General features: G+C 43.1%; 1 protein-coding gene across 3 annotated transcripts; it reads left to right on the top strand.

The window, feature by feature from the left end:
• The first annotated feature begins 1689 nt into the window (after nucleotides 1-1689).
• On the top strand, nucleotides 1690-11925 carry LOC121917567 (cytochrome P450 2G1-like). Of its 3 annotated transcripts, XM_042443636.1 has the most exons (10): nucleotides 1690-4292; nucleotides 4604-4863; nucleotides 5105-5267; nucleotides 6327-6476; nucleotides 6598-6758; nucleotides 7804-7980; nucleotides 9161-9302; nucleotides 9665-9852; nucleotides 9966-10107; nucleotides 11328-11925. In XM_042443636.1, exons 2-10 carry the CDS (start codon nucleotides 4693-4695, stop codon nucleotides 11507-11509), a joined length of 1476 nt encoding a protein of 491 aa, XP_042299570.1. In that variant the 5' UTR covers nucleotides 1690-4292; nucleotides 4604-4692; the 3' UTR covers nucleotides 11510-11925. The 3 variants fall into 3 exon arrangements, with proteins under 3 accessions (XP_042299570.1, XP_042299569.1, XP_042299572.1); XM_042443635.1 differs by having other exon boundaries at nucleotides 1690-4863; XM_042443638.1 differs by lacking the exon at nucleotides 4604-4863.
• The last annotated feature ends 375 nt before the right edge of the window (nucleotides 11926-12300 follow it).

Raw genomic sequence — 12300 nt, forward strand, 5'->3', positions numbered from 1 at the left:
ATAACTTCAGCTGATCCGAGAGGAAACTCAATCTTCTTTTACATAACTGCAGAAACAAAGCCACTCCTTCAGCTGTTTTGTTTGTCTGCCTCTGGAGGGCTCTTTTCAAATCCAAGTTTACCATGTTGATCCTCCTTCTTAGAAGTTGACAAGTAGCTTTTCTAGGTTGGAAGTAAAGAATACCAAAACCGGGCGTGTAATGCAACACTAAAGAAACAGATCTGGTTCCTGAGACCTTTTCACTGGATGGGGTCCATGTGCCAAAGTAATGGTCTTGCATTGCACATGGATGTAAGATTCAAAGGATCAGTGGTCTACCTGGGCCAGTCTAGTTTTCAGTGGGGTGTGAATGCTCTTCTCATGTTTTAAAAGAAGTGGGAGGATGCCAACCAGGACCAGGAGTGTAAGCTATTGTGAGAGGATGAGGGGATTGCCCTCCCAGTAAAAATCCCCCCATGAAATGTTCCTGCGGTCTCAACATTTCTAGCATCCCAGTAACTTGAAACTACAGTTTATATTCAATTCAATTTAGGCATCCAGAACAAAGAAGTAGGCAAGGTGACTAAAGGATCCGAACACAGTACAGTGGTACCCCGGGATACGAATGCGCCGCGTTACGAAATTTCCGGGTTACGAAAAAAATTAATTAAAAAAAATAGTTCCGCGTTACGAAAGTTTTTTCGGGTTACGAAAAAACTTTTGGTGCTTTTCGGCGCTATTTCCCACGAAATCGCGGCTTTTCCCCATTAGCGCCTATGGAGATTCGGCTTGCGAATGCTTTTCGGGTTACGAACGGCGCCCCGGAACGAATTAATTTCGTAACCCGGGGCACCACTGTAAATGTAAAAATTCAAGGTGTGAACCATTTTCAGTGTTTCTCTGTCTGCAATGCTAGAAAGGTGGGGGAAATTTCATGGAGGGGTCATAATTTTTCTTGCAGGGCAAGTGCCTTTGCCCTGGACACTTGGTTCTTCTGGAATGTGACTTTGGCTGTTTCTGTATATATATATATACTCGACTATAGGTCCACCTTGTGTATACGTTGAGGGGAGGTTTGGAGGCCAAAATTATGGATTCTGATATAACCTGTGTATAAATCAAGGGTAAAACTTAGGTGGATGTAACAAAATATGTAAAGCAGTGATTTTCAAACTTTGGTCCTCTAGGTATTATGTATTCCAGCTCCCTGAAGCCTCAGTTATCTTGGCCAATGGTCAGGAAGTCTGGAAGCTGAAGTCCAAAACATCTTGAGGACCAAGGTTTGGGAACCACTGACATAAAGAATGAAGGAAAAGGAAATAATAATAATAATAATAATAATAATAATAATAATAATAATAATAATTTATAGCCCGCCCAATCACAAGGAATCCAGGCGGGTTACAACAGTAAAAATAAAGATAATAAAATAAAATACAATAAATAAATAAAATACAATAAAATTAAAGAGAGCGAAGTGAGTACATTCACAGATAGGCCTGATGGAAGTTGGGCCTCTCTTTTTCACTCCCTCCCAGGTCTGATGATGATGTCATGGAGGGAGGGCTCTTCTTCTTGAGGCAAGGATTTTATTTTAATTAATTTTAATTTAATTCTTCTCATTAAATTTAAGAGAAGAATTGGTGGACAGAGTGACATAAGTCACAGTAAATGGGGAGTAGAACTAGGTAGGGAAGGCCTGCCGGAAGAGATCCGTTTTAAGAGCCTTCTTAAAGGCTATAAGAGTAGAAATGTCACGAATCTCCTTCGGCAGGTCATTCCATAGCTTCGGAGCTGCGATGGAAAAGGCCCTCTGGGTGACTGAACATGATGCCAACTGCCAAGGCACACCATAATTTCCCCACCCAGGCATTCAAAAAGGCTAGAAGTAGCCCCATGGCAGAGAGAATAGAGATGGTCAGTGCTTCTTTTAGACCAGGGACTCCCAAACTTTGGTCCTCCAGATGTTTTGGACTTCAGCTTCCAGAATTCCTGACTGTCTGCTAAGCTGACTGGGGCTTCTGAGAGTTGAAGTCCAAAAACCTGGAGGATAAAAGGTTGGGAATCACTGTTTTAGACTAAGGTTGACTAAACTCTTGCCTTTCATGACTCTACTCAGAGAAGGGAGTGGTTCCTAATTTGATAAAGGTTAAGTTAAAGTACTTACATTGACCCGTGGATAAGTCATTCCAGGTTCTTTAGGTTGATGTTTTGAATGAAATTTCTAGACTTACACGTGAGCATACACAATACAGTACTCCTAAGTGACGCCTGCTGGAAGTTGCCTTTATGTACACAATGCGCTTTTGCTAATGTAAGATTGCTTGCTTAGGAGAAAAGCTTTCTGTCAAAGATCTTCTCCTTTCCACGCTCTATTCACATGCCATTGTTTGGTGTGCGCACGTGTGTTTGTGTGTATAGGACTCTCATCTCCCACAAGAACGGGAGGCAAAGTCCCTGCTGAGTCAGAAGCGGGTAAAGAAGTATGATAAACAACTCAGTAACTTCCCACTTAGTTACTGAGCTCCACACTGCAAAAATAATCCAGTTTGAGACCGTCTTAACTGTCCCAGCTCAATGCTAGGGAATCCTAGGAATTGTTGTTTATTGGGGCACCAAAGCTCTCTGATTCAGAAAGCTAAATGTCTCACAAAACTACAGTTCCCATAATTTCCTAACACTGAGCCAGGGCAGTGAAAGCAGTCTGAAATGGGATTATTTCTGCAAGTGTTTTGGACCTGAGTTGCATGGAGTAAATTAGTGCGTAATGGCAACTAAATAGAATTCAAGGGATCCCCTCTCCTACTCAAGAACATGTGTCATATGGATAGCTGCATTGCTGCTTATCTGCATATCTATAATTATCTCCGTGGCTGAGTTTTAAAGGAATGCTAGCCAAGATGGACTCTGTTCCCCAAATAGGTTCAGCGCCTTTGAAAATTCCTTTGAAACTAAAGTGGGTGCCTCACCCCATGGATATGGACACCTGCAGTCACTACAGGTGAGAGTTGCAGATGATCTCCTTGTCCTTGCTAATCTAAAATCTAGGTCCTGCAAGGTTTGGATCCACTAGACCATCGCACTTTTTAGCATCCCAAGGTAACCCACAAATCCCCATTTTGCAGTGACTCAGCCTGGCACAGCTGGTTCTCAATTTTGGAACATGTCTATGAATTTACAAAGTGCCACTCTGTCACTACTGGGAGACCACAACTGTGGGTATATCTACACTGTGGAAATAATGGAGTTTGGCACCACTTTAACAGCCTTGGTTCCGTGCTGCAGAATCTTGGCATTTGTAGTTTGGTGAGGCACCAGCACTCTTTGGTCACTAAAGACCTTGTAAAACTACAAATCTCGGAATTCCACAGGATGGAGCAACAGCACTTAAAGTGATGTCAAACTGCATGATTTCTACAATGTAGATGTACCCTGTGTCGTTGTGTATGACAACTAGACTTTTTTTTTTTTTTTGAAGATGAGTTTTCTCATCTGGGATTTTTGTCCTACCTATTGTTGGGCAGGCGAGGGCACTCTTCCACAGATTTTGAAGGCATCTTTGGTGCTTTCGTTTTATGTATGTTTTTCTTTCGAACTTCACCTGCTGGTTGTACAATGGACCTTTGCTCTCAGAAAACAGATATATTAAAAATGTTTTTTAAAAATGTTAAAATCTAGGAAAGCAGTTGCCTTAGACTGCAAAGGCCCAGTGTTGCCCAGTGCCAGGGATGCACAACATCTCTGGGCAAGGAGACATTTTTCAAATTCAACTGTTTAAGGACCACATGCCCAAGATTTTATGTTTAATGTGGTTTTTCTATTCCTTTTTGCGCTCTCCAAGGGGCGCCATAGCTGCAGTGGCGCGGCTTTGTGACGCCCCTCCAGCACTGCGTCATGTAGATGCAGCACTGGAGTCGTGCCATGATGCCACATGCCATCTGGAAGGGCGCATGGTATCATGATGTAATGGGGGTGGAGTCAGGGTATCCAGCATGTGGACACTGTGCCCTTACTCTCCACTTGCACAGCATAGGAATTGTGGGCACATCTACCCTGTTGAAACAATTCAGTTTGACACCAGTTTGAGTGCAGTAGCTCTATCCTATGGAATCCTGGGATGTGCCATGTTACAATGTCTGTATCATTCTCTGCCAAAGAGTACTGGTGCCTCATCAAACTACAAATCCTGGGATTCTGTAGGATGAAGGCATGACAGTTAAAGTGGGGTCAAACGGTATTATTTCTACAGTGCAGATGCACCCTGAGTCAAGCACCTATAAGTTATGGAAGCAAAGTGGCGAGAGATGAAGGAGGTAGGTGGGAAAAGAATGCTTCACCTTGTGTGTACGTATATGTAATTTCAAGTCCCATGAATTTCATTGGGTTTTTAAAAATAAGGAATGCTCAGATGTGACTTTGCCATTGCCTTCCTCTGAATATAGCTTATAGCATCTAGGGATATTTTTTTTTTGACAGTCCTGCACCCAAATATTAACCAGAGCTGACCAGGTTTCAAGATCAGACAGAATCTGCTATTTTCATGGTGTTTATGCCTTAGGCAGAATTTTTCCCCCTTTAGTCTGGGCTGATGAATGCCAACAAACCTGTTTTCTCCTCTGGTCAGGCTGACCAGTTTCAGTCGCATATTGTACATACTGTACTGTGTGTATTGACTCAAGACAACCATTCAGTTGAACATCCATCCTATTCGCCATGGAGATCGGAGGGGTGCTGACCATCTTGCTAGGCATTTGCTTGGTCCTCATCTCTTTATGGAGGAGGAGGCACAAAGAGGGGAAGTTGCCTCCCGGACCAATGCCCCTGCCCTTCTTCGGCAACTTACTGCAATTGAAAATTAAAGATAACTTCAAGTCCTTCCTAGAGGTGAGTTGTATCATCTTTGTCATGAAAAAAAAAGGGGGGGATGGGGAGGAACTCTCATGTGAGTTGTGTCATCTTTGCCATGTTGTGTCATCTTTGCTAGGTTCATGAGGTGCCTGCATATTTAGTTTCCAAGAGTTCCAGTCTTTCAGTTTGCATGTTGAGTGTTCTGGTATGGCTTTACTATGAGAACAGAAGAAAACTCCACATTTACCATTTTTCTGTTGTCCACCTTCTCTTCCAGCTAAGAAACAAATATGGCCCTGTATTCACAGTGTACCTGGGTCCCCGCCGAGTTGTGATTCTTTTTGGGCACGAGACAGTGAAGGAAGCTCTGGTGGACCATGCGGAAGAGTTCAGCGGGAGGGGAGAACTGGCTTCCATTGAAAGGACCTTTAATGGATTTGGTGAGTGGCTTGGATCTCATGTGACTTGCCAGTTGCCAGTGAAGGCCAAGATCCTACATTCTCAGGTATAGGACCGGCGTTCTCCATGAAGAAATACAATATGACCCACTGTTACCACTCCAGGTCTCATTGAGCTGTGATAGTCCTTCACCCAAAGCCATCCCTCTGCTAGTGGAAAGTGGAAGAAGGAGTGTGACAGATTGCATCACCCCAAGCCTCCAACAGCTAGGAATCCTGCTACTCATCCTGCCCTTATTTCCCCAAATTCTTCCCTTTCTGGAGTGGGTTACTAGGCCTTAGGGTGAAACCTTTAAATATGGAGTGGTGGCAGTGTTGTATGGGTTCTTCAGTTGGGTATGCATGGCCTGACTCCAATTCAGGCTTGACAGAGATAGGTTTAAAACAAGAGTAGGTAAAGTTTGATTAAGCATAGCATGAACAAATAATAATCTTTAATATTCTATTCTGTTGTTGTTGTTGTTGTTGTTGTTGTTGTTGTGTGCCTTCAAGTCATTTCTTACTTAAGATGACCCTAAGGCATCCTTATCAGGTGGATTTTCTGGGGCTGAAAGTGTGTGACCCACCCAAAGGGACTTCCTTGGCCAAGTGGGGAATAGAACTCAAATCTCCAGAGTCGTAGTCCAATGCTCAACTAGGCTTCCCAAATTCATAGACTCTCTTCTTTCTCAAACCCAGAACTCTGTCTCTATTAGTTCAAAACGCTGTCTGTATCAGCTCAAGGATGCTAGCCAAAGTGTGATGGAACATTATGACCAGCAGAATGAAAAACTGTGGTATGAACCTGTTGGTTAGTCCCAACTAGAAGGGACCCATTGACTCAAATGCTGAATGCCACATCAACTCATATGTAAATTCCATTGATCCAGTGGCCCTACATTAATTGGGACTAAACAACAGGGGGCTTTGTTGTAGGACTCCATGAAAGGAGCATGATCCCATCTTCTTCAACATTGCTCCACAGTTCCATCTGGACAAGGGGCTATCCTTGGGGAGGGAGGTGCAGAGCCTTCATTGTAGACCCCATCCCTCTCTCCTCAGGACTTGCCTTCTCCAACGGGGAACGCTGGAAGCAGCTCCGTCACTTCTCTCTCATCACATTGAAGAATTTTGGGATGGGGAGATGGTCCATCGAAGAGCGGATCCAGGAAGAAGCACAGTACCTGCTGGAGGAATTCAGGAAAACCAAGGGTTGGTGTTGACCTTGCCCACCTCTTTCCATTGCTTTAAGGAAAGAATATCAGCAACTTTCCTAGCCAGGATTAAGCCAGAGTGGCAACCACTAGTGAATCTCTCTTTTGTCCTTTTCCAGGTATGCCATTTGACCCCACCTTCTTTCTAAGCCGCACAGTTTCCAACATTATGAGCTCCATTGTTTTTGGCAGTCGTTTTGAGTATGAAGACAAGACCTTCCTCTCCTTGTTGGAAATGATAGAGAAAGCCTTCATTGAGATGAGCACCCCTTGGGCACGGGTAAGGGGACACAGCTATCCCTTCCAAATACTGTGACTTTGTTGCATTTTGGAACTTTTTTGGGGGGTGAAGGATGAAAAAATACCTTCCCTGTATAAAAACAACACTTTTGCAGACACAGAAAGTGGTGAGAATCCTACTGAGACGCTATGCTAGTGTGAATGAAATTTCCTCCTATGGGAGGCTTAGTTGATCCCTTCTCTCTGGTCTTTCCAATGGCAAGAAAAGAGCTTTTTATTCATTTTATTTGACTCATAACGCATGTGACAGAAGAGATGTTTAATACAGCTGTGCACTTATCTGTTGTTGCTGTTGTAGTTGTTGTTGCCATTGTTGTGTACCTTTAAATTGATTCTGAAACTGGATGCAAACCACCTTCAGTTCTACACAAGGAGAAAGGCAGGACATAAATTAAGACTGGGATCCTATATTATGGCCTATGGGCTATGTATTAACTGTGTAGTACAGGACCTAAGAAACCTTGCTAGTGAATTGCGAAGATGCATATTGGGGCACAATCAAGGGTGTGCCAATGAGCATCGGTAGCATTCATTGTGTATGGGCATGCCTAGCTGGTATCCCTAATGCTTATTGAGTTCAGCTTGCACCATCCTAACTCATGTTTTTGCTATGCAAAGGGATCTTATAACACCTTTGAGATTAAATGTGCAAAAGAAGTTGTAGCATAAGCTTTCATAGACTTGGTCTACTCTCAGGAAGTAGACCAAGTCTATGACAGCATGCTACGTCTTCCTTCACAGTTACTCCCTAAGATTCTACAAGGTTCCTTTGCATGCTGATATTCCAGACTAACATGGCTAGATGTCTCATTGTTTTGGTCATCGGAAAGGTTGGCATTCTCTATCAACTACACAATGTCCAGGAACCTCTCCTTTTCTCCGTTGCAATCCCAGCAACGCACCTCTTTCCATGTCAGTGGATATCAGGAAGAGTAGTTGTATCAAGCTAATTCCATCAAACTATTTTCATCAAGGTGATGTGGCTGATGGACAAAACCAACAGTAACTGTTGCTCTTCATTCTAGCTCTATGAAATGTATTCTGGCATCATGCAATACTTGCCTGGGAGACACAACTGTATCTATGACCTCCTGGAGAAGCTGAAAGCCTTCATTGCTGAGAAAGTCAAAGTCAGTCAAGAGACACTGGATCCCAACAACCCAAGAGATTTTATTGACTGCTTCCTCATCCAGATGGAGAAGGTATTCCCTGTCACCCAAGGAAGAAGGATTCAGTGTTAAAAGTCGAAATCAACTGGATTTGTTCTGTGAGGTCTGGAAATTGGGGAGGATGAAAAAGAAAGAAATGGAAGATTTCCAGTTGATACAAATTATTGGTGTATTTGGTGCATTGTATCTTGTGCAAAATAAATATGCAAGGAGGGGATAGGGAGGCAACCAGGATGGTCATGGTGTTAGGGCAGATTCCCTGGATGGGAAGCTTCTAATGTTTGGATCCTTTGAGCTGAAAAACCTGTAAGTGATGGGTGCTGGTGGTAGAGGTTTGTAGAATTAGGCATGATATTTGGAGACAGTTTTCTTCCTTGTAAACGACAGCAGAATTTGGGGTTACTCCATGAAGTTAATAGACAAGATATGGAGATGGTGGGGAAAGGATTGACATGATTTTAAAAAGTGGAAGAAGTATCTCAGTAGTTGTTACGCATGATGGCTACATGGGTCGTCTGTGTTTCAAAGACAAGGCCCCTACTCTGAGTGACTGTCTATGTACACGGCTTGTGTAAACAGCTATGTAAACAGCTTGTGGAGGAACACTGTTTACCAGAATGAAGGGGTCAAACCTGATATGATTGTGACTTAGGATTCTTCTGAGATTCTCCTGGATTGTCTCCTATCTTTAGAAGCGCATTTTGTAATCAAGGAGACAAGATTCCTCCATTGGCTCTTTGCTTTGAAGCATTACCAACATACATCCTGAAATCTTATATGGGGCAATATATTGTTCCACCATAATTGAACTACAAGACCTCGCCCTCATCCCTTTCTGCAAGACCTATTTTCCACTATACACGCCATGGTCATTTAGTGGCCTCTCCTTAGCCACAGATTCTTTATCCACAGCTTGAACATATCTTTTTATACGGGACACCATTTGATTATTGCCACTGTATTAAATGTGCCTTGAGCATCCATGGATGTTGGTATCCGGGGGGCGTAGGGGATTCCTGGAACCAAACCCCAGCGGATACCAAGGACCCATTGTATACAAAAGAAGTACACATGATCCCATAACCCCTAGTAATTCATCAACAATATTCTGGCTTTGGACTCCCATAGATAAGAGAGTTGTATGTCCAAACATAATAACAACCTCTGCCATGCATTTACTAATTGAAGATAATCTTTCTCTCTTCCTTTAAAGGAAAAGGGAAAGCCTTCCACCGAATTCACTACGAAAAATTTGGTTCTCACTGCTCTCAACATGTTCTTTGCTGGTACAGAAACTGTCAGCTCCACCTTGAAATACGGATTCCTCTTGCTGATGAAACACCCAGAAGTAGAAGGTACAAAACTGGCCAAAAATCAAGGGTTTGCTATTAAATAGGGCTTGCACAAGGAAAGCAGGAAAGTTACTGACACGTTCACTGACAAAACTAGACAAAACTGGACCCAATGGGAAACCCACCAGCTTTTGAATTCTACAGGTCATAAGGAAATAGTAGACATCAGTGCCAGCATGAGACCAGGATAAATGCACTGAAACTACTTTCTCAATTTCTTTAAAACTTTGCCAATCGCAGAACTGAGATCATCAGATCCCATATCCCAAACCAAATCCCAGTGGTGCAGTGCCATTCCTCTGGCCTGCATATCTTCACTCTCACTGGTTGCTCTTCCTGGAAACATGTTCTCCCTCTCTTTACAGAGAAGATCCACCAAGAAATTGATTCTGTCATTGGCCACAACCGTATTCCTGCTGTGAAGGACAGGATGAACATGCCCTACACAGATGCAGTCATCCATGAGATCCAAAGGTTCTCAAATTTCATCCCCTTGGGATTGCCACATATGGTGACCCGGGACACTGAGTTTCGGGGTTACCTCCTTCCCAAGGTGAGGTGTGAGTTGTTTATATGAAGCCCTAGGGAGACCATGTGCGAGATCTTCATTGCTTCCCCCTGTCACCCCTTCATTGACATTCATTTCTCTGTCTTCTCTTGTTCCAGGGCACTAACGTATTCCCCTTACTAGGCTCAGCTTTGAATGACCCCAAATATTTCAGTCACCCTGCAATATTCAACCCTGAACACTTCCTAGATGAGGAAGGTCGCTTTAAGAAGAATGAGGCCTTTGTGCCATTCTCCTCAGGTAGGGCTTCATTGCCATGTTCCTTTTGCTATTTATTTTGTATTTATTGCACTTATATGCCGCCAAAATGGGAACCAAGGCAGCTGTCATCCATGAGATCTGACTGCAAACTTCTTTCAGAAACAAGAGCAGCTCAACAGGAGGTCCTTCTTTGCACACAAGGACAGAGGTCTATTGATAATGCTAATCACAGTGAATGGCATCGAAAGATGAAATTCTAATTCCACCCAAATGTATGCCAATGCTGCATTTTGTTAGTGTGATGGATTTGGGGCCTAGAAGAGTTGAATTCCAACCGCTGCTCAATATGGGACACACTAGATGGCCTTCATCATCCTTTTTAGTTTAACCTATCCTGAAAGTTAGTGGGAATAAAATGGGACGTTCCCCTTTCTATACCACAGCAGGAATCATTGAAGAGGGTGAGGATAATAATAATAGGGCCCATACAGACAAGCCAAAATAAAGCTGTTGTGGGTCACTTTGGAGGTATACTATTTAAAGGACACACACATCTTAAGAATCCAGAAGCTGTGCCAAAGCTGCGCTCCAATCCTTAGGACTAGAGCATGGCTTTGGCGCAGCTTCTGGCCTCTTAGGATGCATGAATCATTTAAATAGCATACCTCTAAAGTGACATGGGAAAGCTTTATTTTGGCTTGTCTGTATGGACTCATAGTTTCAATTAGGCTTGCTACAGTGAAAACTGAGTATGGCTTCAGTACTTGTAATGGCTGTACAGAAGTGGGAATTTCAGTGGTTGTGACTTGTCACACAACCAGGTAACAAGCAACGCCTGCTGAAATTCCCTCTTTTATGCAAACAATGAAGGGTTCATATACTACGTCAAGTAGGTTGGTGGAAGGTATGCATGTAACTGTAAAGGGGAGTTCCAAGAGTAAAAAGTCTGAATACCACTGAACCCAAGCAAAGTGCTGTTTCCATCCTGGAAAGCAGGAGGAGAGAGGCTGGGATGGGGTGGTGGCAAACTCATGAATAATCCAATTTGCAGATGTTAAACCAGCAAGTGCAGAAGGCCAACTGTAGTACTATTGAATACGGATCTGTAACTCTAGTTTATGGCTCCGTAACTGCAATATAGAATGCCACACTTTATCCATAGCTGTTGATGCCCTCCTGTGCATACAGTACAACATGGACCAAGCGCTCCAACTGTTTTCACTTTGGTGGCCTGTGTCTGGTTTTTGTTCCATCCCCAGGAAAACGCGTCTGCGTGGGAGAAGCTATAGCCCGCATGGAGCTCTTCTTGTATTTCACCACCATCCTGCAAAACTTTTCAATCAAATCCATTGTGGCTCCAAAGGATATTGACATCTCTCCCCAGATAAGTGGCTTTGGGACCATTCCTCCTGCGTATGAGATGTGTTTGGTGCCTCACTGATCTTGCCATTGAGGTGGTGTCCATCTTGCATGGATGCAGGGGAGGAAGATCCTGTTCACAACTTTTCTCCTCTGTGTCTCTTGAGAATCATTCACAAACACACACTTCTGGCATTGTTTTAACTATAGTCACTGTTGTAAATGGAATTCTGGAAAAGATGGGCCTGCTAGGCATGTCACCATTGAGATCGTTCTTGTGGCCTCTCCAGTTTGAAAAGGCATTTATACCATTTTTAAATTGCACATTCATCATCTTTGCACAGCTCTGTATAGTATTCGTTTTTGTATTGCTCTTGTCTTGATTGAATCTGTCATTAAGCTGCATGTAAGCAAACAAACTGTCTTCCTTAAGAAACTTTTCTTGTGATTTAAGCTCATACAAAAGGTCATCATAAAAGAACCATTTCCAATTTTTAACCTGTTCCTTTGTGTTTTTTATTTTTAAAAAAAGGCTTCCTCCGGTGAGGTGGCTAATGTTATCTTAGGGGAAAGTATCTGCTTAAATTTTACCAAACTTGTAAAAAGGCCTTTGTAATACAGTTCACCTGCACCGTATGTGGGCGCACCATATGCAGCTTTAAGCATACATTGAAGCCACGTGGCAATCAAACAAATGGTGTGCGCGCCCATGGCACATGCACCGTGCCATGAGCACGTGCCTCCATTGTTTGCAGTTTGACATCGCTATAGGTGCTGCAGCTCCGTCCTATGGAATACTGGGATTTGTAGTTTTACAATGTCTTTAGCCTTCTCTTTCAGTGTGCTGGTGGCTCACAAAACTACAACTCCCAG

This window comes from Sceloporus undulatus, unplaced genomic scaffold (genome assembly GCF_019175285.1).
Source record: "Sceloporus undulatus isolate JIND9_A2432 ecotype Alabama unplaced genomic scaffold, SceUnd_v1.1 scaffold_23, whole genome shotgun sequence".
Taxonomy (NCBI): Eukaryota; Metazoa; Chordata; class Lepidosauria; order Squamata; family Phrynosomatidae; genus Sceloporus; species Sceloporus undulatus.